Source organism: Theropithecus gelada, chromosome 1 (genome assembly GCF_003255815.1).
Source record: "Theropithecus gelada isolate Dixy chromosome 1, Tgel_1.0, whole genome shotgun sequence".
NCBI lineage: Eukaryota > Metazoa > Chordata > Mammalia > Primates > Cercopithecidae > Theropithecus > Theropithecus gelada.
This window is the reverse complement of record NC_037668.1, coordinates 53,007,259-53,034,064: the sequence shown is the minus strand read 5'-3', so window position 1 is coordinate 53,034,064 and position 26,806 is coordinate 53,007,259. Positions and strand designations below refer to the sequence as shown.

The 26,806-nt window shown below is 43.4% G+C and overlaps 1 protein-coding gene across 1 annotated transcript in view; it reads right to left on the bottom strand.

The window, feature by feature from the left end:
* MAN1C1 (mannosidase alpha class 1C member 1) overlaps positions 1–26,254 on the bottom strand; it is a 170,493-nt gene extending 144,239 nt beyond the window's left edge. The window contains exon 1 of the mRNA XM_025360462.1: positions 25,391–26,254. Coding sequence (XP_025216247.1) covers positions 25,391–25,930 — 540 coding nt within the window. The 5' untranslated portion in view covers positions 25,931–26,254. The remainder of the gene's footprint in view (positions 1–25,390) is intronic.
* Between the last annotated feature and the right edge of the window lie 552 nt (positions 26,255–26,806).

The window sequence follows — 26,806 nt, the reverse complement described above, 5'->3', positions numbered from 1 at the left end:
TGACTCACGTCATCTTCAGGTGACTACCCAGCCCTTTGCTCACACCTTTATCTAGCATCTCCATGGTGTTACCATGGTGCACCCATCAGACCTTTCCATCCTCAGCATGTAGGGTATTGCCTGGCACGCAGTAAGAACAAAGTAAGGCCCTGAAAAAGCTGAAGTAGAACAAAACAGATAAGCAGCAGTTAATATTCCTCTCACTGCATATCAGTTCAACTACATTATTTCATGAAGTCTGGTTTGGACCTATTTGACAACTAGATTTCCAACATGAATCAGTTCTGCAAATTCTAGCAGCCATATGAAGGCAATTTTTAGGACAATAATGTTAGGAGGTAGAAAACAGCAGATAAAAGGAGGTAGGGCCAAGAGCGATGGCTCATGCCTGTAATCCCGGCACTCTGAGAGGCTGAGGCGGGTGGATCACTTGAGCTCAGGAGTTCAAGACCAGCCTGGCCAACATGGCAAAACCCCGTCTCTACTAAAAATACAAAAAAATTATCTGGGTGGGGTGGCAGGTGCCTGTAATCCCAGCTACTCAGGAATCTGAGGCAAAATAAATAAATAAATATATATTATATATAAATTTATATACATTATATATAAATATATTACAATAAATAAAAGGCTGGCGTGGTGGCTCAGGCCTGTAATCCCAACGCTTTGGGAGGCTGAGACAGGTGGATCATCTGCAGTCAGGAGTTCATGGCCAGCCTGGCCAACATGGTGAAATCCCATTTCCACTAAAAAAAAAAAAAAAAAAAAATTAGCCAGGCATCGTGGTGGGCGCCTGTAGTCCCAGCTACTCAGGAGGTTGAGGCTGGAGAATCGCTTGAAACCAGGAGGTGGAGGTTGCAGTGAGCCAAGATCGTGCCATTGAACTCCAGCCTAGGTGACAAGAACGAAACTCTATTTCATTAATTAATTAATTAGTTAATTAAAAAGGAGGTAGGACTAAGGATTGCAGCCAGACAAAGTAAGAAGATAGAGGGAGAGGATGGAGAGCTGGAAAGTCCCTCCCCAACCCCGTCCCTCTGCAACCTAAGAAATGGCATCCACCTGGGAGAATGGGCAGAAATGGACCCATGCAGAAATGCCTCAGCATCGAATTAAACATTTTAGACTCTACTGCACACGAGAAGGGAACCTACGTCCCCCAAAGAACCCTGACAAATGAGTCATTTCCAATCAGTCTACCACCATAGCATCTGGGTACCTCAGGAAGATGAAAATAAGACCAATACATAAATGAACACCAATACACAAACAATCACCTCCCCACAAAGGCCTCCAGGAAACCACAGCTACAACCATCTGCCAAGCTCCATCCTCGTCACTGCTTCCTGCAGCCAGCAGGCTCGGAGCAAGCTTGGTTTCATATACGATTTAACAGAGGGAAGTATCTTCTCTGAAGTCTGACTCTCTATGAATGCTCTTAGGCTAAATGTCCCCCCCTTGAAGCTGGAATGAAATAAGTCTGGGACAAATAGGATGTGTTTTCTATGCTGCATTAGCCAAAGAATTTGCTAGAAATAGTTGGGGCAGATTGAAGAAAGATTACAAGTTGGCAAAGGTTGAGAATTCACAGGTTTCTTGCATAGAAACAGAGCTCTCCAAGGGACCATCATTAAGCCCTGGGGAGGATTCTCACACTAATCCACAGCATATTCTCACTTGCTGCCGCCTCTGCCAGAGGTGGCCTGGATAGATTTGATCTGATCAACCCAGGTCAGCAATTCTCAGGTGAAGTCACATCTAGCACCTGGCATGGCCGAGATGAAATAGCAGAGCACGGCTACAGAGTCAGAACACCTGGGACTGGGTTAGGCTCTTTCACTTCTTCAATATCTCCTATTTCCTGAGCATCAATCAGTTACTGGATTTTATAGATGACCACCGGTTTCGTTGCCCTCAGGATCTCTGTAAGGCCCAGACAGCAACAGGGAAAGGCTGCTCTGCTAATGAGAACAGCAGAGGCAGCCACAGGAAGGAGGGCGATGGCCTGTGGGGAAATCGACTTCGGGACAAGTAAATATTTTCATTTCAGCTGTTTATGTCCTGGCTGCTTCCTCAAAGAAGATTTAGGTGGGACAGGCAAACACTGATGCAGCCAAGCAATATTTCCCTACATCCATGCACCTGTATGTGGTTAGAAGTGATTCTGGTACATGGCAAGATTACACAATAAAATTCCTTAAAGCCAGAGACTCGTCTCTGTCTTTCCTTCAGCTCACTGCAACTGAGACTCAATAGATGGTTGGTGTTTTCAATATTTCTCTTACAGTTTTAATAAATTCATGGCTTATCCAGATCATGTAAACAGTGTCTGCTCTTAACTCTGGAAAACTCAGTTTTGAGTCTCTTCTCCAGCTTTTTTCTGACTCAATTTCGGTGCAGGTCTTAATAAATAAAGAAAATTTCCAATCTCTTCCATAAGTGAGTCAAAGTGAACTACAGCCAGAAAAGAGGCAAGGCGAGGCTAAGACACAATTGCCACAGGTTCATTCTAAAGATTTTTCTATCCCTGGGCTCAGGCTGCACCCCAGACCAATTAAATCTGCATCTCTGATTTAATTGGAGGAACTCAGACACCAATGTTTACTAAAATGCCCCAGGCAATTCCAGACTGCAATAAAGGCTAGATACCTGGTCTAAAGATTCACAAGACCGGTTCTTTTGCATGCCTATCTAGGCTATGACAATTTCTATTTTCTTCCATTCCAAAGTGAAAACTCTTCCTCCAAGTCATCACCCACCAGGCTTCAAATGACGTCACAGAAAGAACATCACCTTTGGAGTGGGGAGGGAAGGTTTAAGTCTAGGCATTGCAATTTAAACTGGTAGGACCTGGTGTTGGTCACATCCCTTTTCAGGGTCTTCATTCTCTCAGTCTTAAAACAGGATGAGAGCCCATGCTCTGTATGCCACAAGGCTGTTGGCCGGATCAGCTAAACTCCTAAGGGGATGTGTGGGCTCTAAGAATACCCCGCACACTGGTAATTTTTGACCTTATCTGTCCAGGAAGCATTGTTCCAGCCTAGCCCCAACTCCCCTTCAAAGCAGACTCCCTGGGGATTCTTACATTTAAAAGACTACAGGTTGTACAGAGTCTAAAACCCCCTTTTCTAACAGGCAAGTTGACTTCAAGTTCCAGAACTGACAAACCTGAATCCTGCTCCTACTAGCGCCAAGTTGAAGAGCACTTTACTAAGAGCACAGAGAAACTTATCATGCTAAAATCTACCCCAGTGCCTAATCACAGAAATGTCTAATGTTGGTCTCCCTCGGCTCCATCTGGATTTATACCACTCTGGCACCATTTTTAGCTACTCAAGGATCAATAATCAGGCACAGATATCCTAGCATGATTATAGGGAAGTTATTACACAATACCACCTGAGTATACATTAGTCTGGGGTCTCTACCCCTCACCTAATTATACACACAAAAATGCCAGTTTCTGAAACTGCTAGAGAAGTCTCTAGACTGAGCTGCTATTATTCTGCCAAAACGTGAACCTTTCTCTACAAAGGGTTTCCTTACACTCAGAAGTAGCAAAATTGATTCTATTTTATAGGCTGTTCTCTAAGGTCCAATTCTGAAAGGAAGAAACTAAAGTCTTCTTTTTCTTATTGATTCTTATAATTAAAAAACAAGACTACTCCAGAGCTCTGTAAGGTATGTGACAGACATGGAGAAGGGCTTCTGGGAGACTTGGAAAGGAGGAAGATTTGCTGATTTAGGTCAAGAAAGTGCAGAAAAACAGAAAAGGTGCTGAAATGTCTTCCCAGGAAATCAGCATTTACTTGGCAAAGTATAGGTTTAACCTCTGAAAAGTTCATTCCAAGAATGAGGATGGGGGAGAGGGATCTTAACTAAGAGACTTAAAACTTTTATTCAACACTTTCACCCATCCCAAATCAGACAAATGAAATTAAAGGCAGCCTTTGCAATAAAATACAATATTTACTTCACATTGAAATTTTCTGAATGAGGAGATACAAGAGATCAGACCTCCCAGATGGTGCCTTGGAAACTCCTTCAGCTACTTAGCATCCCTATGATTAGTAATTCAGCAATTTGGCTTATGTGAACGATTCTCCTTTAAAAAATTGTTTTAATGTGAGGATTTACAAAGTAAGTTTTAAAAAGCAGTCATGAGGCTTAAGGTAAAAAGCCCAGAGAAAATATTTGACAGGTTATGACATACTGAAAGTCACACTGACAGAGGCTACGGGAACATGACAAATATCAACATTTTCTTCTAACACTAAAAGCAGATGAGCAAAAACTACACAAATAACTTGGGATGACATCAGCCAGAAATTAGGAGCCCTTTGGAGAACTGTTGTCTCTCTTCAGGTCATAGTTTCAACACAAAATTGTATTTCACTCATCCAATGCCAATTACAAAAAATAAGTAAGAATCTTTAAATATCTAAATTATGCAAAAACCTGTACACCGAAGTTCATGCATTTGATTCAGGAGTCTTTAGAGATCTACTCAATGTCTGTTTATTTGTACTTTACATATAAGGCTAACAAGCTACATTAAATGGTTTCCTAGCCAACCGCTGGTTAGAAAATAACAAAGAAAGAAGGGTGGAGAATATAGTAGCCAGAGGCAAGTATTCTGACAGCTACAAGAAGTAACATCTGACAACCCAACAAAAAGAGGGGAGAAAAACTGTTTCAAAGCAGATGAACCTAGAATCTCAAAAAAGTAGCATCCACAATGTGTAGCATAGAATAAAAAGTGTCTAAACACATTAAGATGTAGGAAGCTGTGACCCATAGTCAATATAAACAGGTCAAATGATGACAAAGATGTTGGAAACAGCAGACAACAAATTTTTTAAAAAGCTATTATAAATATGCTTTAGGATTTAAGGAAAATATAGAAACAATCAGTGAACAGATGGGAAATCTGAGAAACAAAAACCATTAAAAAGTCCAAATGGCCAGGCGCGGTGGCTCAAGCCTGTAATCCCAGCACTTTGGGAGGCCGAGGCGGGTGGATCACAAGGTCAGGAGATCGAGACCATCCTGGCTAACATGGTGAAACCCCGTCTCTACTAAAAATACAAAAAAAACTAGCCGGGCGCGGTAGCGGGCGCCTGTAGTCCCAGCTACTTGGGAGGCTGAGGCGGGAGAATGGCGTGAACCCGGGGGGCGGAGCTTGCAGTGAGCCGAGATCGCGCCACTGCACTCCAGCCTGGGAGACACAGTGAGACTCCGTCTCAAAAAAAAAAAAAAAAAAAAAAAAAAAAAAAAAGTCCAAATGGAAATTCTAAAAGTAAAAATTACTTGAAATAAAAAAGTCATTGGGTGAGCTTACAACAGATTGTACATTACAGAACGGTCCAGTGAACTTAAAGATAGGTTACTATAAATTATCCATACTGAAGTACAGAGAGAAAGGAAGACTAAAGAAAAAAAAGTGAGCAGAACCTCAGTGAACTCTAAGACAATATCCAGCAATCTAACTTATATGTAACTGGAGTAATAAAAGAAAAGGAGATAGGTTGAGTGAGAAGAAATATGGGCCAAACTTTTTCCAAACTGATGAAAAAATATCAATCCACAGACAAAATAAGCTCAAGAAACCCCAAGAAAGATCAACAACGACAATCACAGCTAACTACAATAGTCAAATTGCTGAAAACCAGAGATAAACTGAAAATCTTACAGCATCCAAAAGGAAGGAGAAATCAGCACATGCAGGGGAATATCCTGTAACTTCTCATCTGAAACAATTCAGGCTACAAGATAATGGAATGACATCTTTGGTGTAAAGAAAGAGTCAACCTAAAATTCTACATCCAGCAAAAATATCTTTCTGAAATAAAGGCAAAATAGAGATGCTTTCTGATCAACAAAAGCTGCAAGAATTTGTCACCAGCAGACCAACCCTACAAAAAAAATGTTAAAAGGGATTTTTCATGCTGAAGGGAAATAATACCAGATGGATATCAGACGTATAAGAAGAAATGAAGAATACTGGAAATGGTCAGTGTATGGGTAAATAAAAGGAATCTAAGTTATTAATTTCTTTAAGACAACTGACTGTTTAAAGCAAAAAATAATACCAATATATTGTGAGATTTGTAACATACCTAGCAGTAAAATATAAGACAGCAACAGAATGAAGTCTGGGAGAAGATAAATGGAAGTATATTGTTGGAAGGACTTACATTATACATGAAATGATTATTATTTCAGGGTAGATTGTGATAGGAATGAAAATTCTAATCACCAAAACAATAAAGTATGTTTCTCTGCGTGTCTGTAGATGTATAATGGATGACATAAAAATAGAATCTGAAATACTTGATTAATTCAAAAGAAGGCATGAAAAGGAAAAAAGAAACAAAGGATATGAGACTAATAAAAAATGCTATACAACAGATTTAGACCCAGTTACATAAATAACACATTAAATATAAATGGAATAAACACTAATTCAAAAGCAGATTGTCAGACTAGATTCAAAATGCCAGACCCAATTATGTGTTCTTTATAAGAGGTACATTTTAAATACAAAGATACAAATAGGTTAAAAAAAAAAAGAATGGAAAAAGTTCTACCATACAAACACTAATCATATGAAAGCTGAAGAGGCTATATCAATCAGGTAAAATATACTGCAAACAAAGAGAATTATCAGAAATGAAGAAATACATGTATAATGTTAAAAAGGGCCAATTCCTTAAGAATAATCCTAAATGTGTACATACCTAATAACATAAATACAAAAAATATGAAGCAAAACCTGACCGAATGAAAGGGAATTGTGAAACAAATCCATAATTAGAGTTGGAAAGCAACATTTTTTTCTCCATAAAAGATTTTAAAACTAGACCAAAAAAAAAAAATACATAGAGTTTTGAACAACACTATCAACCTATCTGACCTAAGTGATAGTTATTGAACATTCCACCCAACAACCATACAATACACATTTCTTAATTCAATGTACATGGAACATTTGCCAATATAGACCATATAGCTGACCATAAAATAGGTCTCATGTTTCAAAAGCTTCAAAAATTAGAGTATGTTCTTTGAACACAAGGGACTTAAATTAGAAATCAATAATTAAAAGATATCTGGAAAATTAAATTCCAAATCAATGAGTCTCTATCTTAAGTTAGAAAAAACACAGTGAATTAAGCCCAACATAGGCAGAAGGAAGGAAATAAAGAGTGAAAATTAATAAAATTTTTAAAGGGATATTTTTAAGAAGACTAAAAGTTGATTCTTAGAAAAGATTAATGAAACTGATAAAGTATGACCTAAATTATTTTTTAATTTAATTTTTTTTTTGAGACAGAGCTTGCTCTGTTGCCCAGGCTGGAGTGCAGTGGCATGATCTCAGCTCACTGCAACCTTCATCTCCCTGGTTCAAGCGATTCTCCTGCCTCAGCCTGCCGAGTAGCTGGGATTACAGGCACGTGCCACCATGCCTGGCAAATTTTTGTATTTTTAGTAGAGATGGGGTTTTGCTATGTTGGCCAGGCTGGTCTCAAACTCCTGACCCCAAGTGATCCACCCACTTTGGCCTCCCAAAGTGCTGGGATTACAGGTATGAGCCACTGTGCCTGGCCGAGTGTTGCAGGAAGTCAGGGACCCCGAACAGAGGGACCCGCTGGAGCTGCAGCAGAGGACCATAAATTGTGAAGATTTCATGGATAATTATCAGTTCCCAAATAATACTTTTATTATTTCTTATGTCTGTCTTACTTTAATCTCTTAATCCTGTTATCTTCATAAGCTGAGGATGTATGTCACCTCAGGACCACTGTGATAATTATGTTAACTGTACAAATTGATTTTAAAACGTGTGTTTGAACAATATGAAATCAGTGCACCTTGAAAAAGAACAGAATAACAGCGATTTTCAGGGAACAAGGGAAGACAACCATAAGGTCTGACTGCCCACGGAGTTGGGCAAAATAGAGCCATATTTTTCTTCTTGCAGGGAGCCTATAAACAGACGTGCAAGTAGGGAAGATATTGCTAAATTCTTTTCCTAGCAAGGAATATTAATAATTAATACTCTGGAGAAGGAATGCATTCCTGGGGGGAGGTCTATAAACTGCCACGCTGGGAGTGTCTGTCAGTCTTACGCAGTTGAGATAAGGACTGAAATACGCCCTGGTCTCCTGCAGAACCCTCAGGCTTATTAGGGTGGGGAAAAAACTCCACTCTAGTTAATTTGTGGTCAGACCGGTTCTCTGCTCTCGAACCCTGTTTTCTGTTGTTTAAGATGTTTATCAAGACAGTATGTGCACAGGTGAACATAGACCCTTATCAGTAGTTCTGATTTTGCCCTTGTCCTGTTTCCTCAGAAGCATGTGATCTTTGTTCTGCCTTTTGCCCTTTGAAGCATGTGATCTTTGTAACCTACTCCCTGTTTGTACACCCCCTCCCCCTTTTAAAAGCCTTAATAAAAACTTGCTGGTTTTGCAGCTCAGGTGGGCATCACGGTCCTACCGATATGTGATGTCACCCCCAGAGGCCCAGCTGTAAAACTCCTCTCTTTGTACTCTTTCTGTTTATTTCTCAGTCGGCCAACACTTATGGAAAATAGAAGGAACCTACATTGAAATATTGGGGGCAGGTTTCCCCGATAGCTGAGCTAAATTATTTTTAAGAAGGAAACAGAAAAACTAATTGCCAATACCAGGAATGAAAGAAGGAATACCACCATAGATCTCACAAACATTAAAAAGAAAATGGGCTGGGCGTGGTGGCTCACGCCTGTAATCCCAACATTTTGGGAGGCCAAACCAGCTTGGCCAACATGGTGAAACCCCATCTCTACTAAAAATGCAAAAATTAGCCAGGTGTAGTGGTAGGCACCTGTAATCCCAGCTACTTGGGAGGCTGAGGCAGGAGAATTGCTTGAACCTGGGAGGCGGAGGTTGTAGTGAGCCAAGATAGAGCCATTGCACTCCAGCCAGGGCGACAGAGCAAGACTCCGTCTCAAAAAAAAAAAGAAAATGAGGCTGGGTATAGTGGCTCATGCCTATAATCCCAGCACTTTGGGAGGCCAAGGCAGGTGGATCACATGAGGTCAGGAGTTTGAGATCAGCCTGATCAACATGGTGAAACCCTGTCTCTACTAAAAATACAAAATTAGCTGGGCATGGTGGCACATGCCTGTAATCCCAGCTACTCGGGAGGCTGAGGCAGGAGAATTGCTTGAACTTGGGAGGCAGAGATTGCAGTGCGCTGAGACTGCACCATTGCACTCCAGCCTGGGAGACAGAGCGAGACTCCATCTCACAAAAAAAAAAAAAAGAAAGGAAAGAGGCCGGGCGCAGTGGCTCAAGCCTGTAATCCCAGCACTTTGGGAGGCCAAGACGGGTGGATCACAAGGTCAGGAGATCAAGACCACTCTGGCTAACACGGTGAAACCCCGTCTCTACTAAAAAGTACAAAAAACTAGCTGGGAGAGGTGGCGGGCGCCTGTAGTCCCAGCTACTCGGGAGGCTGAGGCAGGAGAATGGCGTAAACCCGGGAGGCAGAGCTTGCAGTGAGCTGAGATCCGGCTACTGCACTCCAGCCTGGGTGGCAGAGCGACAGTCCATCTCAAGAAAAAAAAAAAAAGGAAATAAAGAAGAAGGAAGGAAGGAAGGAAGGAAGGAAGGAAGGAAGGAAGGAAGGAAGGAAGGAAGGAAAGAAGAAAATGAGAACCTTAGGAACAATTTTAGACCAATAAATTTTACAACTTAGATGAAACAGACAAATTTCTTGAAATACATATTGAGAAAACTGCCACAAAAAATTCTGACTACCCTATATCTGTTATATAATTAAATTAATAATTAACTCCCCCCAAAAAATATCTTCTAGGCTTCATATAATGCTCCACTGATGAAGTCCATGAAATATTTAAGAAAGAGAAAACATTAGTGTCCCACAGACTCTTTCAGAAAAGAGAGAAGCTGAGCATGGTATATGGAGGCACACATCTGTAGTCCTTGCTACTCTGGAGTGGAGACAGGAGGATCACTTGAACCCAGGAGTTCGAGGCCAGCCTAGGCAACATAGTGAAACACTGTATCTAAGAAAAAAAGGAAAGAAAGAAAACAAAGGGACATGGAATACAAGTCAATTTACAGTTTATTTTATGAGGTCAACATAATGTTGACACCAAAAACCAAAGGATTTACAAAAAAAACTATAGACCAATATCCCTCATGAACATAGATGAAAAAGTCCTTAACAAAAATATTAGAAGATCAAATGCAAGTTTGATTTAGTATTCTTTTTTTTATTATTATTTTTTTGAGACAGTCTCGCTCTGTTGCCTAGGCTGGAGTGCAGTGGCATGATCTCAGCTCACTGCAACCTCTGCCTCCCTAGTTCAAGCAATTCTCATGCCCCAGCCTCCCAAATAGCTAGGACTACAGGAGTGTGCCAAAAGGCCTGGCTGATTTTTTGTATTTTAGTAGAGATGGGGTTTTACCATGTTCCCCAGGCTGGTCTCGAACTCCTGAGCTCAGGCAATCTGCCCACCTCAGCCTCCCAAAGTGCTAAGATTACAGGCGTGAGCCACCATGCGCCCAGTCTAGCATTCTTTTAAAATCAATATAATTCACTGTATTAACTGAATTAAAGAGGAAAACAATATAATCTCCATAGATGCAGGAAAAGCATGTGACAAAACTTAATCCCATTACAGATAAAAACCCTCAGCAAACTAGGAATAAAAGGGAACGTCAACTTGATAAAAGGCATCTACCAAAAACCTACATCTAACATCATACTTAATGATGAAAGACTGGATGCTTTTCCCTCGAGATCAAGAATAAGGCAAAGATGTCAGTTCTCACTACTTCTTTTAAACATTGAACTGGAAGTCCCAGTCAGTGCAATGAATCAGGAAAAGGAAATAAGAAGCATATAAACTGTAAAGGAAGAAGTAAGACTGTCTTGACATAGACAACATGATCATATACGTAACAGACCCTAAGAAAGCTACCAAAATATACATATATATACACACACACACACACATAATAAATGGGTTCAATAAGGTCATATGATACAAAATCAATATACAGAAAAAAACCCTATTATATTTCTATGTACTGGCAACAAACAATTGGAAAACAAATATTTAAAGAATATCATTTACATGGTGAGGGAATTTGTCACCACCAGATCAGCCCCACAAGGAATGCTAAAAGGAGTTCTAAATCTTAAAACCAAAGCTTGATATGCACCAAAATAGAAGCTCTCAAAAGCATAAAACAGAGCCTATAAAACAGTAACACAATGGAAAAAAAACCAAGCATCTAGGTAACAATTAACATGATGAATGGAACAGCACCTCATATCTCAGTATTAATGTTGAACATAAATGGCCTAAATGCTCCACTTAAAAGATACAGATTGGCAGAATGGCAGAATATGAACCAAATATCTGCTGTCTTCAAGAGACTCACCTAACATATAAGGATTCATATAAACTCAAAGTAAAGGGGTGGAAAACGATTCCACACAAATGGAAACAAAAGCAAGCAGGAATACCTATTCTTGTATCTGATAAAACAGACTTTTCAGCAACAATAGTAAAAAAAAAAAAGACAAAGAAGGTCATTACATAATGATAAAAGGATCAATCCAACAAGAACATATTACAATCCTAAATTTATATGTACCTAACACTACAGCTCCCAGATTCATAAAATAATTACTACTAGATCTAAGAAATGAGTGAGAGACTTTAATACTCTACTGACAGCGCTAGACAGATCATTGAGATAGATCAACAAAGAAATAAGGGACTTAAACCATACTCTAGAAAAAATGGACCTAACATTTACAGAACATTCTACCCAAGAACTGCAGAATACACATTCTTCTCATCAGCACCTGGAACATTCTCCAAGACAGACCATATGATAGGCCACAAAACAAGTCTCCATAAATTTTTTAAAAAATCGAAATTGTGGCCAGGCACAGTGGCTCACGCCTGTAATCCCAGCACTTTGGGATCCGAGGATGGCAGATCATGAGGTCAGAGATCGAGACCATCCTGGCCAACATGGTGAAACCCCGTCTCTACTAAAAATACAAAAATTAGCTGGGCATGGTGGCATGCAGCTGTAGTGCCACGTATTTGGGAGGCTGAGGCAGGAAAATCACCTGAATCTGGGAGGCGGAGGTTGCAGTGAGCTGAGACTACACCACTGCACTTCAGCCTGGTGACAGAGCGAGACTCCGTCTCAAAAAAAAAAAAAAAAAAAAATCAAAATTGTATCAAGTATCTTCTCAGAGCACAGTGGAATAAAGCTAGAAATCAATTCCAAAAGGAACCCTCAAAATGATACAAATACATGAAAAGTAAACAATCTGCTCCTGAGTGATTTTGGGTTAACAATAAAATCAAGATGGAAATTCAAACATTTTTTGAAACGAATAATAGTGACACAAGTTATCAAAACTCTGTATACTGTGCTAACAGGAAAGTTTATAGCACTAAATGCCTACATTAAAAAGTCTCAAGGATCACAAATTGACAACCTAATGTTACACCTCAATTCTGCAGTTCTCAAGGAACTACAGAAACAATAACAAACCAAACCCAAAGCTAGCAGAGGAAAAGAAATAACAAAGATCAGAGCAGAAGTAAATGAAATTGAAACATTAAAAAAAGATGAAATAAAAAGCTAGTTCTTTGAAAAGATAAACTAGCTTTTCAAATGGATAGACCATTAGCTAGATTAACCAAGAAAAAAAGAAGATTCAACTAAGCTCAATTAGAAATGAAACTGCAAGTATTATAACCAACACCACAGAAATACAAAAGATCATTCGTGACTACTACGAACATCTCTATGCACACAAACTAGAAAAATCTAAGGAAACTGTTAAATTCCTGGAAACATACAACCCTCCTAGATTAAATCAGGAAAAAACAGAAACCCTAAACAGACCAGTAACAAGTAGCAAGATTCAATCAGTAAATTTAAAATTGCCACACACATACAAAAAAGCCCAGGGCTTGATGGATTCACAGCTGAATTCTATCAGACATTCAAAGAATTGGGGCTGGACACGGTGGCTCACATCTGTAATCCCAACACTTTGGGAGGCCAAGGTGGGTGGATTACTTGAGGTCAGGAGTTCAAGACCAGGCAGCCTGGCCAACATGGTGAAACCCCATCTCTACAAAAAATACAAAAATTAGCCAGGCGTGGTGGCACGCACCTGTGGTCCCAGCTACTCAGGCAGCTGAGGCAGGAGAATCACTTGGACCTAGTAGGCGGAGGTTGCAGTGAGCAGACATCGTGCCACTACACTCCAGCTACTGAAACTATTCCAAAAGATTAAGAAAGAGGAAATCCTCTCTGAATCATTCTATGAAGCCAGTATCACTCTCATAACAAAACCAGGAAAGGACATAACAAAAATAAGGAAAACTACAGACCAATGTCCCTGATGAATACAGATGCAAAAATCCTCAGCAAAATACAAGTTAACCAAATCCAACAGCACATCAAAAACATAATACACCATGATCAAGTGGGTTTCATATCAGGGGTGCAGGGATGGTCTAACATATACAAGTCAATAAACGTCATACATCACATAAACAGAATTAAAAACAAAAACCATATGATCATCTCAATAGTTACAGAAAAAGCATTCAATAAGATCCAGCATCCTTTTATGATAAAAACTCTCAACAAACTAGGCATAGAAAGGACTTATCTCAAAATAATAAAAGCCATATATGACAAACCCATAATAACCAACATCATACTGAATGGGGAAAAGTTTAAGGCATTCCCCCCTAAGAACTGGAACAAGACAAGGATGCCCACTTTCACCACTTCTATTAAACATAGTACTGGGCTGGGTGCAGTGTCTCATGCCTGTAATCCTAGCACTTTGGGAGGCCGAGGCAGGTGGATTTCCTGAGCCCAGGAGTGTGAGACCAGCCTGGGCAACACGGCAAAACCCCGTCTCTTCTAAAAATACAAAAAAAATTAACCGGGCGTGGTGGTACATGCCTGTAATCCCGGATGCTCAGGAGGCTGAGGCACAAGAATTACTTGAACCCGGGAGGCAGAGGCTGCAATGAGCCAAGATCGCACCACTGCACTCCAGCCTGGGTGATAGAGGGAGACCCTGTCTCAAAGTAAATTAATTAATTAATAAAGTGGGCAAATGACATGAATAGACATTTCTCAAAAAAAGATACATAAATGGTCAAGAAACTATGAAAAATGCTATACATCACTTATCATCAGGGAAATGCAAATTAAAACTACAATGAGATACCACCTTACTCCTGCAAGAATGACATTATTAAAAAGTCAAAAAACCACAGATATTGGCATTGATGTGGTGAAAAGGGAACACTAATACACTGCTGGTAGGAATATAAATTAGTACAGCCTCTATGGAAAACAGTATAGAGATTCCTTAAAGAACTATAAGTAGATTTACCATTCGATCCTGCAATCCCACTACTGGGTATCTACTCAAATAAAAAGAAGTCATTACATGAAAAAAGACACATGTACACACATGTTTACTACAGCACAATTCACAATTGCAAAGATATGGAACCAACCTAAGTGTCCATTGGCCAACGAGTGGATAAAGAAAACGTGGTATATATATACCATGGAATACTACTCAGCCATGAAAAGGACTGAAATAACATCTTTTGCAGCAACTTGGATGTAGCAGGAGGCCATTATTCTAAGTGAAGTAACTTAGGAATGGAAAACCAAATACTGTATGTTCTCACTTATAAATGGGAGCTAAGTAATGATTATACAAAGGCATACGAAGTGATATAACAGACTCTGGAGACTCAGAAGGGGGAGGGATTTTTTTAAAACCCTATATATTGAGCACAATCTATACTAGTTGGGTTAAGGGGGCACTAAAATATCAGAATCCACCGCTATGTAATTCATCCATGTAACCAAAGACCACTTGTACTCCAAAAGCTATTAAAATTTTAAAAATGGCTGGGTGTGGTGGCTCATGCCTATAATCCCAGCACTTTGGGAGGCAGGGGCAGACGGATCACCTGAGGTCAGGGGTTTGAGACCAGCCTGACCAACATGGTGAAATCCCGTCTCTACTAAAAATACAAAAATTAGCCAGGTGTGGTGGTGTGCACCTGTAATCTCAGCTACTTGGGAGGCTGAGGCAGGAGAATTGCTTGAACCCGGGAGGCAGAGGTTGCAGCGAACTGAGATCACGCCATTGCACTCCAGCCTGGGCAACAAGAGCGAAACTCTGTCTCAAAAATAAAAATAAAAATAAAAATAAATGAAAATTTTAAAATATTTAAAAATAATAAAGAATATCATTTACAGTATTTAAAAAGTAAAACAGATACAGTTAATAAAATATGTTCAAGCTCTCTTGAACATAAACACTATAAAACACTGTTGAGAGAAATTAAAGAAAATCTAAATAAATGGACAGAGATACTACATTCATAGAATGAAAGACCCAACATTGTTAAGATAACAACTCTCTCCAATTTGATCTATGGATTCAAGACAAACTCAGTCAAAATCTCAGCAAGGTTTTTTTTTTTTTTTTTTTTTTTTTTCTCTGTTGCCCAGGCTGGAGTACAGTGTTGCAATAATGGCTAACTGCAGTCTCAACCTCATTAGGCTCAAGCGATCCTCCCACCTCCCAGCCTTTCCAGGAGCAGGAACTATAGTTGCATACCATCATGCCTGGCTATTTATTTTATTTTATTTTATTTTATTTTATTTTATTTTATTTTTTAGAGATTGGGTTTTGCCATGTTGCCCAGGCTGGTCTGGAACTCCTGGGCTCAATCCATCTACCCATCTTGGCCTCCCAAAATGCTGGGATTGTAGATGTGAGCCACCATGCCCAGCCTCCCAGCAAGATTTTTCATGAAAAGTGACAAATTTGTTCTCAAATGTATACAGACATGCAAAGGAACTACAATGGCCAAAGCTATTTTGAAAAAGAAGATCAAAGATGGAGGAATCACACTACCGGTTTTCAAGACTTACTATGAGGCTACAGCATCAAGAAAGCATGGATTGGCTGGGCACAGTGGCTCACGCCTGTAATCCCAGCACTTTGGGAGGCCGAGGCAGGCAAATCACTTGAGGTCAAGAGTTCAAGACCAGCTTGGCCAACATGGTAAAACCCTGTCTCTACTAAAAATACAAAACTTAGTCGGGCGTGGTGGCTCATGCCTGTAGTCTCAGCTACTTGGGAGGCTGAGACAGGAAGACTGCTTGAATCCGGGAGGCGGAGTGAGCTGAGATCACGCCACTGCACTCCAGCATGGGTGACAAAGCGAGACTTTGTCAAAAAGAAAAAAAAAAAGCAAGCAAGCAAGCAAGCAAGCATGGATTGACATAAAAGATAAATCAGTAGAGTGGAAGAGTCCAGAAACAAAACCATATGTATACAGTCAATTAGTCCAACGAAGGTATCAAAGCAATTCAGCAGGGAAAGTTTTTTTCAACAATAGGGCTAAACAACTGTACATCTAAATAGAAAACAGTGAACTTTAACTCCTACCTTACATCATATACAAAATTAACTTGAAGTGAATGAAAGACCTAAATGTAAAAACTGAAATGATCAAGCTTCTGGAATTAAAAAATATTCATAACCTGGGGTAGGCAAAGTTTTTTTTTAAAGTAGATATAGAAAGCACTCATCAAAAGGAAAATACTGATTCACTGGCCTTTATAAAAATTAAAACTTCTGCTCTTTGAGTGACACCATTAAGAAAACGAAAAGACAAGCCACAGACTGGGAATAAACATTTATAATACATATATCTGCTAAAGAACTTGTATCTAAAATATGTAAAGAATTCTTGCGATTCAATAAGACAGTAAACAGACCAGTTTTTGACATTAAAAAGGAACAAAAGTTTTAAATAGACATCTATAAGAGAGATATAGAAATAACAAATAAATGGCTGGCACGGTGGCTCACACCTGTAATCCCAGCACTTTGGGAGGTCAAGGTAGGAGGATCACTTGAGGTCAGGAGATCAAGACCAGCCTGGCTAACACAGTGCAACCTCGTCTCTACTAAAAGTACAAAAAATTAGCTGGGTGTGGTGGTGGGTGCCTGTAGTCCCAGCTACTCAGGAGGCTGGAACAGGAGAATGGTGTGAACCTGGGAGGTGGAGTTTGCAGTGACCCAAGATCACACCACTGTACTCCAGCCTGGGTGACAGAGTGAGACTCCATCTCAAAAAAAAAAAAAAAAAAAAAAAAAAGAAATAGCAAATAAACACATGAAAGGACATTCAATGTCAACAGTTAACAGGGAAACAAAAATTAAAGCCACAACAAACTGTCACTACACACCATCTTGAATAGCTAAACCTAAAAAGGTTGACAATAACAAGTGTCAGCAAGGATGCAGAACTCTCACATATTGCTGGTGGCATATAAAATGGTCTAACTACTTGGGGAAAGTGCTTCCAGTTTCTTATAAAGTCAATCACACATCTGCTCTATGAGCTAGTAATTCCACTCCTAGTTATACAAAAGAAATGAAACCATATGCTCACACATAGACTTGTACATAAAATGTTTATAGCAGCTTTATTCACAATAGCCAGAACAACTCAAAAGGCCAACAGGTGAATGAATAAACAAATTGGGGTATAATCATACAATGGAATACATCTCAACAATAAAAAGGAATGAAGTACTGATACACACAATATGGATCAATTTCATTACTGTCTTCAATGAACAAAGCCTTTTCCATAGGGCATGTACTGTACTATTCCACTTATTTTTTACTTTTTTTTCTCTTTTTTTTTTTTTTTTTTTTTTGAGACATGGTCTCACTCTGTCACCCAGTCTGGAGTGCAGTGGCTTGATCAAAACTCACTATAGCTTCAGACTCGTGGGCTCAGTGAATCCACCCACCTTAGCCTCCTGAGTAGCTGGGAACACAGGTGTACACTACCACACCTGATTATTTTATATATATATGTGTATAATATATATATATATATATATATAGAGAGAGAGAGAGAGGGAGTCTTGCTATGTTGCCCAAGCCAGTCTTGAACTCCTATCTTCATGTGATTCTCCCCGCTTAGCCTCCCAAAATGCTGGGATTACAGGCATGAGCCACTGTACCTGGCTTACTACTCCATTTTTCTGAAATTCTAGAACAGGCAAAAACTAATCTCAGCTGATAGCAATCAAGACAGTGATTAACGCTAGATGAGAGGTTGATGATGGGTTAATCATCTGTCAAGGAGCAGAGGAACTTTCTGCGATGATGGAAATGTTCTGTGTATGATAGGACTGTGGTCTACACAGTTTTCTGCATTTCTGAAAATACAGCAAACTGTATATTTAAGATCTGTGCATTTGGCCGGGTACGGCTCACGCCTGTAATCCCAGCACTTTGAGAGGCCAAGGCAGGTGGATCACCTGAGGTCAGGAGTTCATAACCAGCCTGGTCAACATGGCAAACCCCCGTCTCTACTAAAAATACAAAATCAGCTGGGTATAGTGGCACGCACCTGTAGTGCCAGGTACTCAGGAGGCTGAGGCAGGAGAATCGCTTGAACCCAGGAGGTAGAGGTTGCAGTGAGCAGAGATTGTGCCACCGCACTCCAGCCTGGGAGACAGAGCAAGACTCCGTCTCAAAAAAAAAAAAAAAAAAAAAAAAAATCTGTGCATTTCACTATATGTATTAATTAATTATACTTAAATAAATAGTAGCTACAACACAAGGTGGTTGTGTAAAAACTAAGACGAGATCATAAAGAACAGAAGCTGGGAAGCAAACAGTCTTAGTGATACATCCCATCAGCCTCAACAGGACATTGCCGCATCCACAGTGGATTTTATGGTGACCACGAGGCCAGCAAGAATGATTTGTGTTCAGCATGAGGCTTAAGAAGATGGCAGAGGTGTGAGAAGGAGAGAAAAACTTCCTGTTATTTGGCCATTGAGAATGGTTGCTATTTAGTGACAATTGTTTGCCCGGAAGGTTCACCTTGGGAGCAGCTGACTCCCAGAAGATGCCAGATAAAAGCACAATTATTGATCATCTATCAAGGTGGGCACTAATCAATATATCAAAGTTTCTTCTGTAAAAGTTACCACTAAAGGTACTGCACTAAAACAGATGGACAATTGCCCTGGTGGTAGCCTTTAATTAAAGAAGATTCCAAGAAATTCAGAGTAAGAACTGTTCTGACTACCTGCCTGCCAAGTGTGGGGAGCTCTCAATCAAATCTTAGGCAACAGCCTTCTAGGAGAGGAAACACCTGCAATTGAGTCCCCACACTGAGGCTGTGGTCTCTGTGGCTTCCTTTCTCTTTGAGAGCGGCGACACCAAAGCAGGTCTGACTTAACAGCAATCTCAGTTGTATCAACTCTACATTTAAGATATCCAAAACCCTGCTGTCAGAGCTACTGACCAGCCCCCAGAGTGAAGGGGGAGTGAGGAGGAAGAGGGAGGGGGCTAAGGTCCTTGAGTCCCTGGAATTCTTTGAGGAGTCTCCAATTTGGCTTCTTACCATCATCTGCATGGAAATATAGAGCTAAGAATATTTGTTGTTTCTTTTCCCCAAATTATGCAAATGCTTATGCATAAAGGCCTTGCTTGGTCCAGAAATAGTAGGGAATCAAGAACCAGGGCTTACTGTTTGGATGAGCCTGGTCTTTTTGGACTGCAGGTGCACAGAACTGGAATAATAATCCTTGACTCACGAACTTGTCCCTGCTCCATGAATGGCCCCTATTTTCAAGTAATGTAATCATAAATCCACGAGCTCGCCTGAGGCAACTATCCTACGTCCATCATTCCTTTGGGAAACCCTTCCCAATTTCATCAATGAAAGCAATGCAGGGAGAGCATAAAGCTCCCAACACTTCCTCTAACACAGATTCAACTTAGGATGCAAAGAGAGGTTTCTTTTCCAAGCCAGAGTCAGTATCCACAAGGCTGGGTGCTCACCTGGATTACCAAGAAGCTCCCTGCACGGAGGCTTTACAATCTGCAAGCCTGATTTATTTTTTTCAATAAGAGAAAAGATGTAAGTCCCTTTGAGCAAAGTATGCCTGATACATATCACAATATTTATTTTTGGTGGAGTAATGGATCCGTCTTCCGGGAAAGCTAGAGAAAAAGCATTTCTTGAACTCGGATGTAAATCAGTCACCGTGAAAACCACAGGAGAATCTATATTCTTACCCCCTCCTTCCTCTGCTAACTGTACTGTGAAATAGGCAGCGACTTTTAAAAATCGTCCTTCTATTTGTTTCTAGCCCTAACACTAAAGACAGAGTTAAGAATACGGAGCCTGAGAAGCAATTGCTCCTGGAATGCCTAATTCCCTCAAATGGTACAACTGGAAATGAAAGCAGAGACCCAACCAACATGTGGGAGTTAAGTTGTATACCTGGTAGGGACAAGTACTAAGCTTTACTCAACTGCACACTCTGTCCTACAGAAGGAGGAGGCGTGTAGCTGGGCTGAGGACATAAGGGTTTTCCAAGGGGCCTGTTCAGTTATTACAGGCCAGTCTCCACCTATGTTAAATGTACTGTAGAGCAGGACAAGAGGGAAACTGAAGAGACTGAAGGACCAGGGAGGAGGGAAAGGATCTTGAATGGATTTGCAACTCAAACAGAGCTCTTTGAAGGAAAGCTATTTAAATCTGAGCTGTTCCTAATATTAATTATCCTGAACATCTCACAGGCTCAGATTCACATGCTACAAAGCCTTTTAATTTTCCTACCTGTCCCTGGCACTAGTGACGATAAATCAGATATACAGAGAAACCACAAAAAAACCACACATGACTAACGAACCAGCCCGTTAATGGGGAGCAAAGATCATTTGCCAAGATAACTTATTCAGACACTGTCACATATCATAACCAGCAATACCCTGGCGGCTGAATGCAGCAGGCACAGAGGGCAAGAGCTGGGGCACTCCCTGCCAAATCACAGGCACCCTCCGATGCCTGCTATCTAGGCATGAGAGATTTTACTCATGGGTGCCACCTGCACTCCCTCAAGTCAGATTTGCCCTTAGAAAATTGCTGCAACTTCTAAAAGGCCTGCTGGGTCACTGAGCTGCTAAGCTTCTAAACCTGACTATAGCTCTTACTTTGAGGCTCCTTGGAATTCCAGGTACCCTGAGGGAGAAGACCCAGCCTCGGCCACTAGCAACCTTAACTGTTAGTTTATACATCTTTAATGTAGCCATTCATTCAAGTATCTGAGTTCCAACTAAATGTCAGACCCTATTCTAGGTGCTTGGGCAGATCCATAAACAAAACAGTAAAGAGGTGGAAGTGGAGGAGACAGAAGGGTCCCCTAAATGACAACCTCTTGGTTTTACCATGAAGACTGAGGTCCAGTAATAAACAGGAATTTCCAATCAGAGTTGATGGAACAGCTACAACTTGACCCAGCTTGGATTCTTAACAGAACTGCGGCATACAGTGGTTTATAAGAACGCTGGGCCAACAGCACAGGGAAGGTGGGGAAATTCAATCCACATTTTCCTCACCCAGCCCTGCACTCTGGAGTGGTGCTGGTGCTGCATCTGACCAGAGGAAGGAGCCCTTTCTGTGGTTTGTTTGAAAACACCATATGGTCAAGGGCAAGTCCCAACGCGTTCTCAGTGCCCCGGCCAGCCTAATTCCCTTTTATAACAAGCCCCCTTCACTGGAAGGAACAGGTTCCCCAGAACAACCACCAGGCACTGGCCGGGCGCGGAGGCTCGTGCCTGTAATCTCAGCACTTTGGGAGGCTGAGGCAAGTGGATCACCTGAGGTCAGGAGATCGAGACCAGCCTGGCCAACACAGCAAAACCCCGTTTCTACTAAAAATACAACAACTAGCCAGGCGTGGTGGGGCACCTGTAATCCCAGTTACTTGGGAGGTTAAGTCATGAGAATCACTTGAACCTGGAACCTGGGAGGCGGAGGCTGCAGTGAGCCAAGACCACACCACTGCACTGCAGCCTCGGCGACAGAGCAAGGCTCCGTCTTAAAAAACAAAACAAAACAAACACAAACGAACAAAAACAACAACAAAAACACAACCAAGAATCATGGGTAGGACCCAGGGCAGTCTGAATTCTTCCACTGAGATATAACCGGAAAAAGCTGTACATTTCCATGTGTGAGACAAGTTCGTTTGAACTTGAATCCATAGGAAACCCGCCTATGAATGACATCCCCCATTTCCTATATTATCCTCAGATCTGAAAGGCAAGGCTACTACCAAGCCTTCACCCCTTTACATTCTAGCCAACACCTTTACTCTTCATGATTCCAAGCTGAGGGTAATGGGAATAATTAACTTAATCAACAGCCTGAATGTCTACTCTTGGCTAGGTGCTAGACAGAGATACAGCAGTGAATATCACGACCCCATCAACACCACCACTACCATCACACCATTGTCCCTGACTTCCAGTACAAGATATCTCAAAACAGAGTTCGGAAAGCCCAGCTGCTATGGAGTCCCTGACCAGACTGGCAGCTCACTTAGGGGCCAGGGCCAGAAGCAAGAGGGTCTATAACCAGCTTATTCTCCTCTCCCTCACCCCATTGTACAAGAAGGTCCAGGAAGGAGAGGTGGCTTGCCCAAAGTCAGAAGGTTGAGAGTGAGCTGAAACTCCAACCCATGTTCTGTGGGTCTCCTCTCTCCACCACATTGCTTTTGCCAAGGTTCCAAAACTGGAAAGTGAGGAAAAATAGTTGATTCTAGTGACAGAGTGTTTCCTGACGTATGCATGTCCAGAACCTGCAGCCTCAACCATCTTATCAACACAGACCTGGTGACCATGTCCATCTCTCAGGATGCTCATGAATACACGGTGTTGATCCAGAGTCCAAGCGTCCAGTTTTCACTCATGCTCATTTATCACCCTCTCTGACTCTCTCCTGATATTTACTTTCACTTTAAAATCTTATAAGAACAGGGCCTTTTTTATCTGATGCCAGCTCCCCCTCTGTTCCTTGGATTTAATCAATCCATGTCTGGAAATAAACAAACCAGAGAGGAAAGCAACAGTCCCTTTTGTGAAAACAGGCACCTTTCTAAAATGATCTACCCCTGGGCATGACACAGATAGAATTTAAATGTGAAGGAAATAAAGACATCCTCCAGCAACCATCATATGCGTTCTTCCTGGGGTGGGACAGCAGGAATGGTAACTGTGTTAACAACTAAACCAAAAACCACTCTACATCTTTCGGGTTGTAATGGGAGCGTGGTCAGTGGCAGGAAGCCTGAAGAGTCAATAGCTTTCAAAACACAGAAACCAGTCCTCTCCATTCTGAGAAGCTTAAGGTCTTCAAGATTAGTAAGAGAGGGCTTGCTGAACACTAACTCCAAGTACCTGCAGCATGCCTCCAGCTAGTACCAGGGGGTGCAAGAAGATGCCAGCTAGAAAGATCCAGACATCTGGCCACCAACTTAGACCTTCTCCCATCACATTATTTTATACCCGCCTGCAAAGCACAGAATCCTCCCCCCTCTTACTGCCCTCCAGTCACTCCAGCAAGCATCATCCAAGACTCTGCTGGCAAAAGAAACTGTCTTACACAGAGAGGGAAAATCAAGTTCCCTACTAGCCAGCCCGCCCTTCTTGCCATGACTCCCAGCCCCAGGCATTCGGAAATGGACCACCATCTAAGTGCAAACACGGAGAGCATCTCTTCTGAGGAGGACGGTAGTTAATTCTTAACCCTTTGGGCAGTTTGAAAATCCAATAGCACCTCTGGATGCCCCATGAAAAACTGCATGCATGCAATTTATATGTAATTTCACCGGGGGTCACTGCCCTCCTAGGAGGCCAAGAGGGGCAAAAAGAGCCACTGTGCTCAGAAGCAGCTTTGAGAAAGGCTATGGGTGGTGCTTTTGAGTATTCAACAGCTTAGTTCCTTAACAAGAAAGGGAGAAATTAATGCCCCTTACTTAGCTGCTGCAAGTTCCAGCTTTCAATCAACCTGAGATTTCAACAGGAATCTGGAAACTGAGAGCACACAAACATGCACACACACACACATACATACCAAGCACTCAGCTTCCTTGTGGCTTCCTATTGTAACTTCACAAAATGTCCTGTGATTGCTAGTTAAGTCTCCAAACAAAGTAACAGCAGAAATAAAAAGTGGAAGAGAGGTGGGTGCTGGAAGGGAGAATAGTTCAGACAAGGAGAAGGGGATAATCTGGCTAAGCTCTCCATCGGCTCTGAGCAGGTCTTGACAGAGCAGGTCCTGATCCTTGCTGCCTGCTCTTCCTGGAAATCAGGGCCGACCTGCTGACTTCTTTGCAGCAAAACAAAAGTCTAGGCAAAAGCAGTCCTTTCTTTCCTTCGAGTCCATGGGGAGGGGAGAGCATCCTCTCGTTTCTAGGGAGGAGACCCTGGCCCACAGCTTGCCCACGGCCCCCTCGTGGCCTGGGGGTGTCACTGCAGCCCCCTCTGCATTGCTGGGCACCATCCGCACGCAGGCAGTTCTAACAGTGGTCCAGCAGAATATTTAGTCAGCAGTAGCAAACTGGCAACTGTCTTCAAGCCTTGTGAGGCTTGTGTTTGCTTCTGATTTCTTAAACTAAGATTCAGACTTAAAGTGATCCTTCTAAATCCCTCCTCGTACAATCCCTACAGGGAACCAGCTCAAGACCTGCTTCATTAAGCCAATAACCTCGGAGCTTCCGTAACATGACCACTGCTTTATCATCTCTTCCTGCATCACATGCAATTATGTACAATCGTGTACAATTGTTCCAAAGCTCAATAGAAACAGAATGCACAATATCCTCTGGTTTGTAGGTTGCTTACTAGATTACAAAATATTTGCAGGACACCAAATATCCCCTTAAATCCTGGGTTTTCAGGTAAGCAGGTCCTACAGGGGTTTTGGACTTAAGGTTACACAGTGAAAAAGAATGGAACCAGTGACTCTGTGTCCATAAATGCAAAAAGCGGGTGCACTAAGAAACCTGAACTCCTCTCTCATTAGCAACTCCGCAAAGGGAAGGAGTGGGGCTCACTGGGGCTGGAGGTTGGACAGGACAGACCAGAGTCTGGGAGTGAGGGGGCAGTTGGTCTAGGGGTTCAGCTGCCATCTGTCACGGTGGGGACGATTAACTGACCCGAGTGGTGGGAAACTGTGTAGGGAGGACAGAAGGTGGGACACTTGGGAGGAAAGGGGAAGGTGCAAAGTGTAGTCTGCAGGGCCATAAGTAGACCCGGGACCAGGAGTGACTGAGGCAAGGGAAAGGGGTGGGAGCACCGGGATCAGGAGTGACTGAGGCAAGGGAAAGAGGATCTTCTCCTTAGTGGGGGCAATTGGTGGGAAGAATTGTGGGGGCTGAGTTCATACCTCCTTGACTTTCTCCCGCTGGGCTCGCACTCGGCTCTGGGGCTCCTGACTCTCATCGGCCCTCATTCCCAGGACCGGGTGGCGGAGGCGGCTCCGGAATGCGTTGAAGTCAAAGCGGAAAGAGATGCCCTCGTCCCCGGGCCTGGAGGCCGGGATGCTATTGCCCCGGGCCGCCGTGGCCTCCTCGCGGGGCCCGGTGGGGCGGGTGCGCCGCAGCCCCCCTTTCCTGCGGCGGGGACTGGCCCGGCTGCTGGGGTCATCCTCGCCCGGGGCCGGCGCGGCAGGGGCCGGGTTGGGAGGCGGCTCCTGCTCGCGGGCTGGGGCATGGCCGGCGATTTCGGCCACCACCTCCAGGCCAGGCTGCTGGGTCCGGGGGGCCAGGAAGAGGCGCTTGAGGCGAGAGGAGTGGGGCAGCAGGAAGAGGGCCCCGAAGCACAGGGTGACGAGGCCCGAGAGGAAGAGGAGGAAGAGGAACTTCTGCGGCAGCCGCAGCCCCCACGGGGAGGCCGGGACGAAGCCGGGCACTTTCCTCATGAGCATCTTGGCCGGGCCGGGGGCTCCAGGGGCCCTCGGAGTCCAGGCACGTGTCTGCGGGGCCGCGGTGAGGAGAGGGCGTCCGGAGCGCCGCCCGGGATGGGGATCCCTGGGCAGGGCTGCCAACCCTGAGAGTTTCGCCGCTTCGGGGGACTGTCCCCGAAGTTCAGGGAGTTTGGAGTGAGTCCTCCCGCGAGGAGGCGGGGGCGCAGCGGCCTCGGCGGGGCCCGGGCGAGCGGAGCGGCACGGCTCGGGGCCCGGGCCCGCAGCGACCGGCCGCGCGCCGCAGCCTCCCCTCCGGCCGAGCCCTCCCCGCCGCGCCGGGGCCCGCGCCTTCCCGCGCTGCGGCCTCCGGGACCGTCACATGCCGTCCGCGGCGTCCCGGCTGTCCGCGCCGAGGGGCGCCCGCAGGCCCGCACCGAGCCGCCCTCCGCCCCCCGGGCTCCCGCCTGCGCTGGTCGGCGCCCAAAGTTTCAGCTTCAGAAGCAGTTTCCGGAGGGGACCGAGGTGATGGGGGGCTGGCGTGTCAGCGCCGCCCCGAGCGCGCGCACACCCAGCCCGGTCGCGACAGCGCCCGGTTCGACTATCGGGACACGTCCACAACTTTCTCGGCCGCCGAGCGGGCGCCGGGAGCGGCCAGGGAGCAGGAGAAGGCACTTCCGAGCCTGCGGGGGTAGGAGGCTTCCCCGGACCCCCGAGAGCGCAGGGATGCCCGAGTCCGGAGCCGCGGCTGGGCGGCTGCAGCTGCGCCCGGGAGCGCGGGCTCCCGCCCCTCCAACTCGGTAGGGCGCGGGGCTCCCGCTGGGATCACCTGTTCCCGGCCCCGCCGGCTCCGCGGAGCGCGCAGCCCCGGCCGCGCCTCCCCCGCTGCAGCTGTCGTCC